The 17,462-nt window shown below is 40.0% G+C and overlaps 1 protein-coding gene across 1 annotated transcript in view; it reads right to left on the minus strand.

Moving 5' to 3' along the window:
- The window catches only part of cdc14ab (cell division cycle 14Ab), a 137,220-nt gene that overhangs the window by 24,041 nt on the left and 95,717 nt on the right, over window positions 1-17,462 (minus strand). Inside the window, exons 11-13 of the mRNA XM_072274105.1 lie at window positions 16,616-16,778; window positions 8,848-8,963; window positions 5,730-5,777 (exon numbers count right to left, since the gene is read on the minus strand). Of these exons, the coding sequence (XP_072130206.1) occupies window positions 5,730-5,777; window positions 8,848-8,963; window positions 16,616-16,778 (327 nt within the window). The remainder of the gene's footprint in view (window positions 1-5,729; window positions 5,778-8,847; window positions 8,964-16,615; window positions 16,779-17,462) is intronic.

The raw sequence follows: 17,462 nt of genomic DNA on the forward strand, positions 1-17,462 counted from the left end.
CGGCTAAACCAGGTGAGGGTAGCCGACGGGTCTCAAACCCTTGGTGAGATAGGGAGTTGTCTATCCCAGCATGTGAAGACAGACTCCGGCAGATTGAGCGGACGAGACCAATGGAAGGTCCAACGGTCAAGAAGGCGGTCTCTGCAAGCGTCGTGGAACGTGTAGAGCAGGACAAGACAACAGAAGATGTCCTGGTCATCCACTGCGCCTAGTCCCATCTCCAGCCGTCTAGACTCTGTCTTGCCACTGGATCCAGATGGGAATTGGGAAGAGAGAGTGAGGCTGATGCTGCGCAACTCTCCCTCACTTAAATCCAAATCACGCGCTAGTCTCGACACCATCATTATGGTGTCGAGGTCCTCATCGACGTCAATGATGGACGAACAACTGAACTGATTGATCTCATAATGATGTGACTTTTCTCTAGTGTGTTAACCTTTTCCAGCTTGAAATCTAACATCTGAAGCATTTCTTTTTGTCTCACTATTGGCAGGAAAGGAATAGAGAACCAAGCAGAATGGTGTCAGGGCAATCACCTTTTCTTCAATGTCAGCAAAACAAAAGACCTGGTTATTGATTTCAGGAAACAGAACAGAGTACAAATTCCTTTCTGTATCCATGGTGCTGAGGTGGACGTGGCTAAGAGCATCAAGTTCCTAAGTGTAAATGTCACCAACTTGTCTTGATCCAGCCAAATAGATGCTATGGCCAAGAAAACACAACTGTGTCTTTACTTCCTCATAAGGCTCCGGAAATTCAGCAGACCCGTTGACCCTCACAAATGTTTACAGATGCACCACAGGAAGCACCCTATCCTGGTGCATCACAGCTTGGGATGGCAACTGCTCTGCCCAAGACCGCAAGAGAGTTGTGAATGCAGCCCCGACAATCAGGAAGATAAGCCTCCCCTCCAGTCAATCTGTTTACATTTCCTGCTACCTTGGGAAAGCAGCCAACATAATCAAGAATCCCTCATATACTAGACACTAGAATACCTCAGCACAGTACAGGCCATTCAGCCCTTGATACTGTGCTGACCCATATATTCCTAAAAAAAGTACTAAACCCACACTACCCCGTAACCCTCTATTTTTCTTTCATCCATGTGCCTGTCCAACAGGCTCTTAAATACCCCTAATGTCTTAGCCTCCACCACCACCCCTGGCAAGTCATTCCAGGCACCCACAACTCTCTGTGTAAAAAACCTTACCCCTGTTGTCTCCCCTACAACTTCCTCCCTTAACTTTGTACATATGCCCTCCAGTGTTTGCTATTCCTGCCCTGGGAAACAGGTACTGGCTATCCACCCTATCTATGCCTCTCATAATCTTGTAGACCTCTATCAAGCCTCCTCTCATCCTTCTACGCTCCAAAGAGAAAAATCCCAGCTCTGCTAACCTTGCCTCATTGGACTTGTTTTCCAATCCAGGGAACATCCTGGTAAATCTCCTCTGCACCCTCTCCATAGCTTCCACATCCTTCCTATAATGAGGTGACCAAAGCTGAACACAATACTCTAAAGTGTGGTATCACCAGAGATTTGTAGAGTTGCAACATGACCTCTCTACTCTTGAACTCAGTCCCCCTATTAATGAAGCCTAGCATCCTATAGGCCTTCTTAACTATCCTATCAACCTGTGCAGCGACCTTGAGGGATGTATGGATTTGAACCCCGAGGTCCCTCTGTTCGTCTGCACTCTTAAGTAACCGACATTAACCCTGTACTCAGCTTTCTGGTTTGTCCTTCCAAAATGCATCACCTCACACTTATCCGGATTGAACTCCATCTGCCACTTTTCTGTCCGACTCTGCATTCTGTCTATATCCTCTTGTAACCTTCGACAACCTACAGCTCCATCCACAACTCCTCCAATCTTCGTGTCGTCCGCAAACTTATTCACCCATCCTTCTGCCTCTTCATCCAGGTCACTTATAAAAAAAATCACAAAGAGTAGAGGTCCCAGGACAGATCCTTGCGGCACTCCACTAGGTCACCGACCCCCAAGCAGAATACTTTCCTTCCACTACTACCCTCTGCTTTCTTCCTGTAAGCCAATTTTTTATCCAAACAGCCAAGGTTCCACTGATCCCATGCCTCATGACTTTCTGGAGGAGTCTCTCATGGGGGACCTTGTCAAGTGCCTTACTAAAATCCATGTAGACATCTACTACCCTACTCTCATCAATCTCTTTTGTTACCTCTTCAAAAAACTCAGTTAGGCTCGTGAGGCACTTCACAAAGCTATGTTGACGATCATGAGTAGACTGTACTTCTCCAAATGCTCGTAGATCCTATCCTTAAGAATCCTTTCCAATCATTTGCAGACCACCGACATAAGACTCACCGGTCTATAATTCCCAGGATTCTCCCTATTACCTTTTTTTAAACAAGCGAACTACATTTGCCATTCTCCAATCCTCCGGCACATCCACTGCAGCCAAAGAGGATTCAAAGATCATAGCTACTGCTCCAGCGACCTCTTCTCTCACTTCCCACAGCAACCTGGGGTACATTACGTCCAGCCCTGGGGACTTATCAATCTTGATGTTTTTTAAGGTGGTCCAACACCACTTCTTCCTTAATCTCCATATTGTCCAGCACACAGGCCTGTTCTATTTCGACCTCACCCTGATCAAGGTCCTTTTCACTTGTGACTACTGAAGCAAAATATTCATTTAGGACCTCCCCAACCTCCTCCGCCTCCAGGCACATGTTGCCTTCTTTATCCTTTAGCGGCCCCACCTTCATTCTTGTCATCCTTCTGTTCTTCACATACACATAAAACGCCTTAGGGTTCTCCTTAACCCTACATGCCAAGGCCTTCTCATGCCCCCTTCAAGCTCTCCTAAGTCCTTTCTTAAGCTCCTTCCTGGCTACCCTATTTTTCTCATGAGCCCCTCCTGCATCCTTCTTCCTCTTGACGAGTTGCCTCACATGTTCGTCAGCCACGGTTCCCTTTTCCTACCATTTTTTCTTTGTCTCAGTGGAACAAACCCATCCTGAACCCAGCACAAGTGGTCCCTAAACTTCCTCCACATTACTTCTGTGCTTTCACCCTTTAACATCTGTTTCCAATTTACTCTCACTAGTTCCTGCCTCATCCCTTCATAGTTAGAGCTTCCCCAGTTAAGCACTATCCCATTTTGTCTGTTTTTATCCTTTTCCATAGCTATGCTGAAGCTAAGAGAGTTGTGGTCCCTCTCACCAAAATGCTCCCCCACCAAGAGGTCTGCCACCTGACCAGGTTCATTACCCAGAACTAGATCCAGTTATGGCCTCTACTGTCATTGGCCGGTCTACATACTATGTCAGGAGTCCTTCTTGAACACACCTGACAAATTCAGCCCCATCTGTCCCCCTTGCAGTCAGGAGGTACCAGTCAATATGAGGGAAGTTGAAATCACCCATAACTACAACCCTGTATTTCCTGCACCATTCTAAAATCTGCCTTCTTATCTGCTCCTCGGTGTCCCGAGGGCTATTTGGGGGCCTATAGACTACTCCCAGCACAGTGATTGATCCCTTCCTATTTCTGACTTCCACCCACACTGACTCAGTAGACACTCCCTCTGCAGCGTCCTCCCTTTCTATAGCCGTGATATTATCCCTGACCAGTAATGTTACTCCCCTCACCACCCCCCCCCTTTTCTACCTCCCATCCTATTCCTCTTAAAACAACTAAACCCCGGTACCTGCATCAGCCAATCCTGCCCTTCCTCCAGCCAAGTTTTAGTAATGGCTACAACATTGTAGTTCCATGTACTGATCCATGCTCTAAGTTCATCCCCTTTATTCCTAATACTCCTTGCGTTGAAGTAGACACATTTCAACCCCTCTAACTGGCTACATTTATGTTTTGTCCCCTGCCTGTCCTTCTTCACCAACTCAGAACACATCGCATCATTCCCTTGTCTTTCTACCCTAATCTCTGCACTCACATTCTGATTCCCACCCCCCTGCCAAACCAATTTAAACCCTCCCCAACAGCTCTAGCAAACCTGCCCGCTGGTCCCTTTCCAGTTCAGGTGCAGCCAGTCTTTTTTGTACAGGTCAGTCCTTCCCTAGAAGAGATCCCAATGATCCAGAAATCTGAACCCCTGCCCCCTGCACCCTGCACCAACTCTTCAGCCACACATTTATCTGTCATAACTTCCTGTTCCTATCCTCTCTGTCTCGGGGCAGCAATCCCGAGATTACCACCCTTGAGGTCCTGCTTTTTAACTTCTCTCCTAACTCCTTATATTCCTTCTTCAGGACCTCATCCCTACTCCTATCTATGTCATTGGTCCCCACGTGGACCATGACATCTGGCTGTTCCTGAGAATACCAAGAACTCGATCCGAGATATCGCGGACCCTGGCACCAGGGAGGCAATAGACCATCCGGGATTCTCAATCTCTCCCACAGAACCTCTTAACTGTCCCCCTAACTATCGAATCCCCTATCACTACTGCTCTCCTCTTTTCCCTCCTTCCTTTCTGAGCTGAGGGTCCAGTCTTGGTGCCAGAGACGCGACCACTACAGCTTGTCCTGATAGGTCGTCCCCACCAACAGTATCCAAAACAGTATACTTATTGTTGATGGGAACGTCCACAGGGGTGCTCTGCTCTTTCTGTCTATGCCCCTTCCCTCTCCTGACAGTCACCCAGTTACCTCTCTCCTGATTTTTAAGGGTGACTGTCTCCCTGAAACTCCGACCTATTACTGCCTCTGCCTCCCGAATGATCCAAAGTTCATCCAGCTCCAGCTCCCTAACTCGGTTTAACAGGAGCTACAGCTGGATGCACCTTTTGCAGGTGTAGTCATCAGAGACAATTGTGCTGTCCCTGACTTCCCACATCTTACAATCGGAGCACTGGACTGCCCTATCTACTGCCTCTATTACCAACTCCGAAGTAAATTAAATTAATTTATCCCAGTCATTCGCTCTTCTCCCTCCCCTTCCATCAGTTAGAAGATACAAAAGCACAAAAGCATGCACCTTCAGGCTTAAGAACAGCTTCTATCCCACTGTTTAAGACTATTGAACTGACTTCATAAGATAAAGATGAACTCTTGATCTCTTATCTATCTCCATCACACCTTTGTAACTTATTGATTTACCTGCAGGACACTCTCTGTAACAATATATTCTGCATTCTGCTATTGTTTTCCTTTCAGAAAGAAAAACCAAGATAATTAGGTCAGAAAGTCCAGCACCCGGGTCCCAAAGGAGTGAAGGTTCTTCCCTAAAGGCTGCATCTTCAACTTAGCTCTTTTTTATTTCTTTACCTTAACACAAACTTCCACTTGATTTTAGTTCAACTGTTTGGGGATAATTTCTTCTTTCTAAGTGTTCTATGCAAATTCTGTGACAAGTCTCTTAACTTAAGCAAGTCTTTCACACTTGGGCAAGTTGTAATAGAATAGATCATAACTGACTTGGTAAACTGACATTTGGTACTATGCAATAAGGAAACTGCCATATATCTGGTTTGCAGAGTTCAAGCAGGTGATCACTTTACCTAAAATCTAACTTACAAATATTGCTGAAAAAAAATACTTGTGAAATTAGCAGAATAAGAAATTCTGAAAATACAAGTGTCCAGTTATTCAAAAAAGGGGGTTTTAAGAAATTATTTCTTAATTCTTGCATTGTTCAAACTAGCTCAGTTTCACTTTTACCTGTTCTGTAATTATTTAATAATGTACTTAAGCCAGAATTATAATCATAAATATAGTTGGTTACCTGAATGGTTGTGATGGAGATCGTGAATGAATTTTCATATCATCCAGCCTTTAAAATAACAAGACATAATAAGTAAAATAACCCTTATTAAATTACAATTATTCATTTATATCTCAATACGTGCATAGAATAAAGAATATAAAATCCAAATCCATGTTAAATAGCTTTGTTCCAACTTTATTTTCTACAGACAGGAAATGAGTAGATGGCCATTAGTCTCTTGAAAATCCCTTAACTACATCTGTTCAATCAGCTTTGAAAATATACTAAAAATACTTCTTTGATCACTGCAATGCACATTGTAGTCATCTTTGAAGAAACATCAACAAATATGTTAAGGATAAAGAATGACATCAGTTTTTCCACTTCAATTGTCCTTCGTTATGCAAATCGTAACTTAATTATTTTTAAAATTAAAGTGCAACCCTACATCAGGCAACAAGATGAAAGGGCAGACATTAGTGAACTGAAGCTTTTTTTTATATATTAAAAATTATGTATAACAGCTGCATTTTAACAAACACAATGATTGAGACTTGGTAGACCAATTCATAATGGCTTGGTCAAAGAAAACAGTACTGCTGGAGGGATGTTATTCTGACTGGAGATCTGTGACCAGCAACATTCTACAGGAATACTATTTGGAGAAAAATGCAAGCTTGCAGAGGAAACAAAATTTGGCAGAGTTGTGGATAGGAAGGAAGGTTGTCAAAACGTACAGCAGGATTGACTGCACTTGGAATATTGTGTTCTGTTCTGATTGCCTCCTTTTAGTAGGGATATGGAAGGATCAGAGGGTGCAGAGGAGATTTACCAGGATACTGCCTGGATTAGAAAACATATCTTGTGAGGAGAGACTGAGCAAGCTAGGATTTTTCTATTTAGACCAAATGTTGATATCAGGTATTTTAATAAAGGCATACAAGAGTATACCTTTTTCCCAGGACAGCAATGGCTAATACCAGAGGACATCCTTTTAAGGTGAGTGGAGAAAAGTTTAGGGGAGATGAAAGAGGTAGTTTTTTTTTAATTCCACGGAGTGCCTGGTATGCAGTGTGGTGGTTAGGTTAATATACCAGGGACACTCAAGAGGCTCGTAGATTAGCACATGGATGAAAGACAATTGGGAGGGTTATGGGGCAAGTAGAAGGGAACAGTTAGAATGACCATGGAATAGGTTAAAAGGTAGGCACAACAGCATGGGCAGAAGGGCCTGTACTGTACTGTTCTCTGCACTATGTTTGATATAGATGTTGGAAATATGGCCAAAGAAACTGCAGAAGAAATTTAATCCAGATAAGTGTGAGGTGCACTTTGGGAGGTCAAACGCAAGAGGGAAGTACAAGTAAATGGTAGGATCCTTAGGAACAATGATGCAAATAGAAATCTTAGGGTCTTCCTGAAAATGGCAACATAATTACACAAAGTTGTAAAGGCTGTATACAGTATACTCACCTCTATCACCTCAGCCATGGCGCGAGTATAAAAGCTGGGAAGTTATGTTGCAGCTGTATAAACTTAACTTAGGTCACATTTGGAGTACTGTGTAAAATTCTAGTCACCGCATTACAGGAAAGATGTGGAGGCTTTTTAAGAGGGTAAAAGTGGTTCACCAGGGTGTTGCCTGGATTGGAGTATGTTAGGTATAAAGAGAAGTTGGTCAAACTTGGATTGATTTCTCTGGATCATCGAGGACTGAGGGGAGACCTGATAGAAGAACATAAAACGAGAGGCAAAGATAGGGTAGACAGTCAGTCTTTGTCTCAAGGGTAGAAACATCAAATACTAGAAAGCATAGGTTTAAGGTGAGAAAGGCAAGTTTGCTCCTGCTAGCACACCCCTTCCCCACCGATTATACAAAAATAAAAAGCATGGGAAATGTTAAAACTAGGAGTGTCTAATCCAACACTAGGATTGATCTGTAAAGACCATGGCTTCAATCCACATTTTGTTGTGGGAAACTTCTGCTACTCTGAAGTATGGAAGAGGCAAAGTATGGAAACCAAGGTGTGAGAACAGAAGGACAAGTATCTGTATGTTGGTTGATCTTTCATTGATCTCAATTTGCTGAGGACACCCACAAGGAAATGATTCTCAGGGTTGTACATGGTGACATACATGTACTTTAGATAATAAAATATACTTTGAACTTTAATCTGGACAATTCACTGGTTACTTTAAAAAATAAAAACATGGAGCTAAGTAACAGTAGTTCTACCTAGTTAAACAAAATTAGAGGAGAACTAAGCTGAACTATGTTTAGACTGGAAAGGAAGGTTGTGAACATAAACAAAAAGGGAGGTAGTTAGAAATCACTTCAGCAGTTCCTCAGAGCAGAGGCTAGGGAAACAGGTAAGAATATAAAATGCACAAAAGGAATCACTCAGAAACTTGATATGATTCTTGGAAGGACAATCAAAACAGCAGCATTTTAAATAGAGATGTGAAAAGTGGAACAAGGCAAGAATTCCAGAGAAGTAGGAACCTAATCCACTGCGCAAATTAGAGTTGAACACTACTACAGTCCTGTAATAAGAATACAGACATTAAGGTTTAGAAAAAAAAGATATTAGAAGAAAACCCAAAATGGCTCAGTAAATTCTGAGTTGGCAGCTAATAACCAAAAAATTAGGTACCAGAAAGAGTAACTGTTGCAAAACAGTAGATGCATTTGAGACAATAGATGAGCAGGAGAAAATGGAGGAATATAAGAGTATGTTGACAAGGTAGAATGAAAAAAAGACAGAAAACTCATATGGAACTATAAACATTGACAGACTAGATTTGTGTGCTATACAAAACATAATACTGAAACAATCATGTATACATTCAAGTGTTATATGTTCTTTTAGATCACATTTTGTTAGAGAATTAATTCTATATTCTATTAATCTGCATTTCATATGCAGGAATACAGATCACAAAATTTTTTCCAGAGTTGTCAAAACAGTAAGTTTTGGTGTTAAATTTAATGAGCTCGGTAGGTGAAGTAGCAATTCAATAATGAGATATGGACTAAATGTATTCAAACTCACACCTAAAATTTCTATAACATTTATACCCACTTAAGAATTTTATTGGCACCTACTGCTTCATTTATCATTTATTAAGGCATTACCTTAATGTTCCAGTTGTTGCTGATCGTGGTTGTCTCCTACATTTCAAGGCACGAAGTTTATCTCCCTGAGTCATATAATTTGTTGTTGCAGGATTTCCATCTTCAGGATAATTGTTCTTTCAAAGGAAAGCAAAACAGATTTAGATCATGAGTTATCTTAAAAACTAATTTTTTAACTTAAAGGAAAGCTGCAGCATTGTTTTTGAGAAGTGGCCATACTGATGGTTAAGAGGACAGTAGTATTTGCACTGGAACATCCCTTTCAACAGTGCAGCACTATGGCACTTCGGTGTATGTGTATTATTGATGCATTGCAATATTGTTCAGAAATAAACCAGGATGCTAGAATGTAGTTACTGTATGGTCCAGTAATACAAAATATACAAAGGACTGAACTATGGAGTGGAAATAAAAGACTGAAATATTTGTGGCAGGAAAAAAAAAACTCTTAACACTGGTATTCCTTTCAATCAGATCATGGCTCTTTTATAACTAAATATTCATTCAGCTACCTTTACTTCCTATCCTTTGGTGTAGTTATCTCACAAGAGTGTGACATTATTAATCTAGAAAATTACCCACTACCACACCATTTTTGGAGAAAGAATATCACCCATTTCCATTATGTTTTGTGTGAACAAGTGTATCATGAATTCTGTCCAAAATTATAATCACTAGGTTTAAATTGTGCTGGGCTCTCACATAAGAGCACCTAATCCAACTGTACTGAAAACTGAATTATTTTAAGAACATACTTTGCTCACCTTCAACATTCCAAACTCAAGACAGTTAAAACCTAGTTTATTCAATACACCTTCATAACTTAACTTGATTGCATTCTTTATATGGCTCAACTTGCCCTTATCATACAAAACTGTTTCTCCACTTAACCTCAAAATAACTTCAAGGAAGTAGTACCTTCTACTTTTCTTTCCTCCTGTAATTTAAATTGCACCTTAGCCATACTGTATATCCAGTTACACTGAGTTTCCTGCCAGCGAAGATACTAAAAGTCCGTATTTTGTCATGATCTGAATGAATCTGCACGTTTTACCAATGACAAAAACCAAAGCCTTCCCAATGAGCTTTCGTTAGTAGAAACACGGTTCCTGTGACCTAAGCTCAATACTGTCTCCTACTACTGCCTGCATGGAATTTGCACACTCTCCGTGATCATGTGGGTTTCCTCTGGGTGTTCAATTTCCACCCACTCAGAATTCAAAAATATGCAGAATGGTAGGTTAATTGGCCATTGTACATTGCACCTCATTTGAAAATGAGTGTTAGCATATGGGGGAATTGATGAAGATATGCAGATAATAAGGGATGCTTGATGGTTGGCCCAGTTTTGGTGTGCTGACGCATCTATTTCCATGTGGTATGACTATGATTCTACATTGAAAGGACATTAGCATTCTTCCGAACACTGTCACACAATACTTACTCAACCCAAATTCTTCTAAGCAAATCTTAATCTGAATTATTTTGTTTTGCTCATTGGTCTTTGTTATAATTCACTCCAATACCTAGTTTACAAATCCATTTTACACAATCTATGCAACAATCCCTATGGTCCTGCCATCCTCCACTGGTTCAGACTTCACCAATCTTTAAAAAAAAAATCTCCTTTCTAAAATACCTTTAATGATTTAGCTTACAAAACACTCTGTAAGAAGAAATTCCTATGTGGCTCAATATTAAATGACCAGCCCATTATTTTGTTATAATGCCCCTTGCCTGTGTACTGCTATAGTGGAAACTTCTTAGCATCTAGTGCATCATGCCCCATTAGGATCATTGACGTTTCAACAAGATTATGCCTTCATTCTTCTCAACTCCAAAATGCCAAAGGTCTAGTCATTTATATAGATCAAGGAAACAAAATAAAAACTTTACTATGCATTGCAAGGCTGGAGAATCTGTAACATAAACAGAAGTACAAAATTAAAAACAGCTCTTGAGCTCAATACAACCACAGCTGATTCTACCTTAAAGTCTTAATATTAATAAAGTCTTAATAAAGTTTTGATATTCAAGCTGAACCTGACAGATAATCCGGTCTTGTTGGATGGTCAGGTTCATATTAACTATTTTTGGTCTGAACTAATGCTGATTTATCTTACAGAACCATTTTAGCCTGTACCATTTTGTCATTTAAAAAGAACCTAAACCACTTCAGGTGCAAACACGAAAACCATTATTTGTGCTTTAAACAACATAATTTATCATGCATCGCAGCTGCAGTGCTACATTCTGTATTTATATCACATTACTCAAATTTGCGTCTTCAAAATATAAAACAAGGGTGCCAACAGATGATACCCAAATGATGGAATTACCTTCTTTAATATAGAGTATTAAAAAGTTTGTATTCTGTCCATTCCCTATAAGCTTAACTCTTTCTAATTCACTATCAACATTAATGACCTATTGATAGCAAAAAAAATGAGATCTACTTGAACAAATGAAGTACTTTTAACAGCTCTTCATAAATGCTCAAAACTCGCTCTTATTTTTTTTAAACTTGTAAAGTCTGTACCCGAAGGAAAAGGAAAGTCCAAGTTTTATAAAAGAATAATCCATGCAAGTACATTGGTAACACTTTCTCATATTGAAGTTATTAAAGTGTAAATGATTAAGGAAAAGAAAAAGTACCAGGAATTATTTAAATGTATTATCAAGAAAAGGCTTTACTTGGGAAACAAGTAACAGCATAAAATTTAGATATACACACAAGCAAATTAATTTGTTAGCTGTCTGAGTTTATTAAATACTAGTTATACTGTCAGCAAGGATAAGCTGAAACCATAGCATCTTACTCACTATGGCTGGTCAGAACCATTGTGTAATGTTGGAAAGACAAGAAAAAAAAGATACTGGCTGCTGAATGTAAGCATACACATACTGTATACCTCACAAAGAAAAACATTCTCTAAAAGTTGTATTCTAATATATGTTTGAGATGCAAATCAAGTTCAACCATAGCATCATTTTCATATCTGCTTCACCTTTTAAAAAAACAGTTGTATTATGATTACTGACTTTAGTACAACCAAATCATAACTGGTGCAAGAGAAAGACAAAACTAAAATTCTATTCTGAAATAGGCCAAGGAAGCATCTGTAATTACAAAGTGCTTACTAAACAAAAATGTGCCAAGGTGTACTATAAAGACATCTGTTAGTCTTGCGAGACCATGGATCTGCATCTGGAAAGTCTTCACTCTCCAGGGCGCAGGCCTGGACAAGGTTGTATGGAAGACCAACAGTTGTCCATGCTGCAAGTCTCCCCTCTCCACGACACCAATGTTGTCCAAGGGAAGGACATTAGGACCCATACAGCTTGGCACCAGTGTCGTCACAGAGCAATGTGTGATTAAGTGCCTTGCTCAAGGACACAACACTTGCCTCGGCTGGGGCTCTAACTCACGACCTTCAGGTCACTAGTCCAATGCCTTAACCACTTGGCCACGTGCCCACAAAGTGTACTACAATATCAACATTAAATAATATTGTTCATCAAGCATTGTTCAGAAGATACTAGTGTACTTAACTTAAATACCAAGAGGAAAGAAAGATAGAGGTATGCAAAATTTGGAAATTCTAGAATAAGCAGAGAATTCTAGAATTAATCACGGAATTAACTGATAGTTGAAATATGCTCTATGTGCTTTTGAGTGAGTTTGTGGAATGATAAAAACTAACCAGGAGAAAACTGAAGTAATCAAATCTAGAGATAATAAAACATGCATGAATAAGATTTAGAGCAAATAAGCAGAGGTCATGTGGATTCAGTTAATGAGTTAATGTTTGAGGTGGAAATGCCATGTCAGAATAAAGTTCAATTTACTACATATACGATCTGAAGGGAACCATGTTCCACAATTTATTTAATTATCGACAAGTGTACCATATGAAAGTTGCATGTAAAATTCTGCATGCTATTCTGCAAAATGCAATGCCAATGCTTATGTGAAGTATTAGAAAGTACCCATATCAACCTTGTTTAAGTTGCATTTCTTCCAGATAGCTAAAAAAAAACAAACTCTTCGCTAGGGAGGGGAATCTTCAGATTTCCATTTTTTAAAAAATGTGAATTGGTTTCTGAATTCACTTCTAAACACTCTACATGCCTTTTAGTCTTTTCACCAGAATTACCAAAGTAGTTTCTCCCCATGGAGAAATTTAACATTACGAAAACTACTTCATATTTCCAATTCCATTACAAACTTTAACATTATACATATAAATTATAGAATATATAAACAGACATAGGATAATATTTCAAAGAATTGTCCCAGGAATTGTGCTTGACCTGAAAATAGTTGCTCAATTTTCTCTTTTAAATAATTTTTCCAAATTTAAAGAAATGAAAATAGAAAGTTCCACAATTTAAAATTTCTACAGAAAAAGTTCTTAAAATTTAAAATTATTAATATAAATTGTTAACAACTATGATTGTGACACTAATTCTTATGGTACATCACTTTTGAACCATATTGCTGAGGTGACCTCTTCTCAAATCAGCTCTAGACAGCTACATCTGCACAACCGTGTAAATTAACATGCAAGTTATTTTCCATGTATATTGAGGAAAAAGTGAAATAAGAAGGTCTGGCATTAAAAACAGACAAATTTTACTTCCCTTCCAACATGAGCTGATGAAATATTTTGAAGTATAGCCACTAATTTAGGTTGTCACAATTCTCATAGAAATAGCAATATGAAAACAACCAAATAACTTTCTTTACACAAGTGGCATTAGCTAGGATATTAGAGATAATTCTCCTGCTCTTCTTCAAAAAAATCTCTAGGGTTCTTTTCAGTCTATGAAGAGAACAGATGAGACCTAAATATTAATGTCTCACTGGACACCTCACACAGGAACGAATTTAAGTGCAGACCATCATTACAGTGCTCATATTCTTGCAATGGATCTTAAACATGAAACTTAGATACGAATTCAACCAGGTGAATTACAGACAACACCAACACATACATAAATTAGTCAATATATAGTTGCCACAATCAAACTGATAGTCTCCCTCTCAGGGTCACCAGATTGGATGATGCACACTACATCTAATTAAAATTAAAGGGAACATTGCTGTTGAAACGTATCCTATTAACTCAAGTATCATTCATCTATGCATAAACATTTCTAAGGCATGTCTGGGAGTAGGAGTGAGTGTAGTTGCTATTACTAGGAGAAGATGCTTGGGAAGTTGAAAGGTCTGAAGGTCAATAAGTCACAAGGACCAGGTGGACTACATGCCAGGGTCTGAAAGAAGTGGCTGAAGAGATTGTGGTGGCATTAGTAAAGATCTTTCAAGAATCACTAGATTCTGGAATGGTTCCGGCAGACTGAAAACTTGCAAATATCACTCCACTCCAAGAATGAAGAGAGGCAGATGAAAGAAAGTTATAGGCCAGTTAGCCTGACTTCAGTGGTTAGGAAGATGCTAGAGTCCATTATTAAGGATGAGGTTGCAGGGTATCTGGAGGCACATGATAAAACAGGCCAAAGTTAGCATGGTTTCCTTACGGGGAAACCTTGCCTGACAAATCAGTTAGAATTCTTTTGAGGAAATAACAGGCAGGACAGACAAAGGAGAGTAGATATTGCTTACTTGTATTTTCAGAAGGCCTTTGACAAGATGCCACATATGGGGCTGCTTAACAAGAGCCCATGCTACTACAGGAGAGATACTAGCATGAACAGAGGATTAGCCGACTGATAGGAGGCAAAGAGTGGAAATAAGAGTGTGCTTGTAACACTGTGTGTCCGACAGAGTAATCAGCAGCACTGGGGCTCCACAGGGGACTGTCTTGTCTCCCTTTCTCTTCACCATTTACACCTCGGACTTCAACTACTGCACAGAGTCTTGTCATCTTCAGAAGTTTTCTGATGACTCTGCCATAGTTGGATGCATCAGCAAGGGAGATGGGGCTGCGTACAGGGCTACGGTAGGAAACGTCATATGGTGTGAGCAGAATTATCTGCAGCTTAATGTGAAAAAGACTAAGGAGCTGGTGGTAGACTTGAGGAGAGCTAAGGTACCATTGACCCGTTTCAATCCAGGGGGTCAGTGTGGACATGGTGGAGGATTGCAAATATCTGGGGATACGAATTGACAATAAATTGGACTGGTCAAAGAACACTGAGGTTGTCTATAAGAAGGGTCAGAGCCATCTCTATTTCCTGAGGAGACTGAGGTCTTTTAACATCTGCCGGACGATGCTGAGGATGTTCTACAAGTCTGTGGTGGCCAGTGCTATCATGTTTGCTGTTGTGTGCTGGGGCAGCAGGCTGAGGGTGGCAGACACCAACAGAATCAACAAACTCATTCGTAAGGCCAGTGATGTTGTGGGGATGGAACTGGTCTCTCTCACGGTGGTGTCTGAAAAGAGGATGCTGTCCAAGTTGCATGCCATCTTGGACAATGTCTCCCATCCACTACATAATGTACTGGGTGGGCGCAGGAGTACGTTCAGCCAGAGACTCATTCCACCGAGATGCAGCATAGAGCGTCATCGGAAGTCATTCCTGCCTGTGGCCATCAAACTTTACAACTCCTCCCTTGGAGGGTCAGACACCCTGAGCCAATAGGCTAGTCCTGGACTTATTTCATAATTTACTGGCATAATTTACATATTACTATTTAACTATTTATGGTTCTATTACTATTATTTATGGTGCAACTGTAACGAAAACCAATTTCCCCCAGGATCAATAAAGTATGACTATGACTAAAGAGGACCTATTCTGTTTGGCTGCCGATGACAAATGGTGCTCTGCAGGGGAAGGTATTGTGACTGCTTCTTTCCATGTTATATGTCAACAATTTAAATGATGGAATTCATGGCTTTGTGGTCAGGTTTGCAGACAGTACAAAGATAGGTGGAGGGTCAAGTAGTGTTGAGGAAGCAGGGAGTCTTCAGGAGGTCTTATACACATTGGGAGAATGGGCAAAGTAGTGGCAAATGGATTCTAGGGTAGAAAAGCATGACCTTGATAGAAGGAATAAAGGTGTAGACTATTTTCTAAATGGGAAAAAAATTCAAAAGTAAGAGGTACATAGGAACTGAAGTCCTTCTGCAGGTTAACTTGCAAGTTGAGTTGGTAGTAAGGAAGGCAAATGTAATGTTAGCAGTCATTTTGAGAGGACTAGAATACAAGAACAAAGATGTGATGCTGTGGCTTTATAAGGCACTGGCTAGACCGGATGCAGTATTGTAAGCAGTTTTGGGCCTGTTGTCTAAGAAAAAATGTGCTAACATTAGAGAAGGTCCAGAGGAGGTTCACGAGAATGATTCTAGGAACGAATGGGTTAACATATGAAGAGTATTTGATGGCTCTGAGCTTGGACTCACCGGAGTTTAGAAGAATGGGGGTGGGGGGGAGAGAGAGAATGTTTCCTCTAGAGGGTAAGTCTATGACCAGAGGGCACAGTCTCAGATAGAGGGACGTCCACTTCAAACAGAGATGAGCAGGAATTCCTTTAGCCAGGGGAGGTTAATTTGTGGAATTCATTGTCACAACTGGTCGTGGTTGCCAAGTCATTGAGTAGATTTAAAGTGGAGGTTGAAAGGTTCTTGATTAGTCAGGGTGTCAAAGGTTACAGGGAGAAGGCAGGAGAATGAGTTTGAGGGGAATAATAAATCAGCTGTGATAGAATGGTGGAGCAGATCCAATGGACCAATTGGCCTAATTCTGCTCCTATGCCTTATGGTCTAAATGAAAATACAGACTCTGGAAACTTCCTTACCTCCAAACACTTGTCTATAGAATGCATCTTCATGTTTCCACCAAGACAGAGATTATCAATGCCGGAAATAATCTGGTTTAATCCAGTGCACTCTTTATCCATAGCCCGCCGTTTCTTCACGGACCTGTAAATATCACCTTCAAGCCACATGTGACCTTGTTTCCTACAGACAAATCACAGAGTCAAAATAGTCTTTCATTACTTTTCAAGCCTTTATACTCAAACAAGCTGGAAAGGGAAAAAAAACTTAATGATAGAATTTCAGTGCCACTGAACAAAAGTACTGTGGTGGAATTAAACTGAGCACAAACCCACCCTAATTCTCAGATGCAATGATTCTCTGTAGATTTTGTCAGTCAGAAGTTTAGAATCTAAAAGTTTCACACCTACATGGTACATATGCACTTTAACAAAATGAAGTTCAACGTTATTTCTAATACATTGAAAATTCATCCCTGAAGAATTTTTGAACTGCACCTTACAAAAAAAACTTATTTTTGTATAAGCAGAACTGAATGCCAGAAGACCATCAAAAACTTGTGGAATTTGCAGTTTCCTAAACACATACTAATTCATTACTAATCTGTACCATCAGAAACAAGGCTCAAAAATCATGTTGACTGTTGCTAGAAGTCAGAATAACAATGTGTTTCAATGACACTCTGGCTTCCATTCAAAGCAAAAGAGTTAATTACAGAACTATTAAACCATATGCAATGTCAAATAAGTAAAAATTAAGAATATTATTCTAAAAGTCACAGCAAATGATTTGGAATAGATTTGTAAACCTTAGTACAGGTTTCCCCCGCCATCCAAAGGTAGAGTGTTCCTATGAAACGGTTCGTAA

Source organism: Mobula birostris, chromosome 12 (assembly GCF_030028105.1).
Source record: "Mobula birostris isolate sMobBir1 chromosome 12, sMobBir1.hap1, whole genome shotgun sequence".
NCBI classification, from domain to species: Eukaryota; Metazoa; Chordata; class Chondrichthyes; order Myliobatiformes; family Myliobatidae; genus Mobula; species Mobula birostris.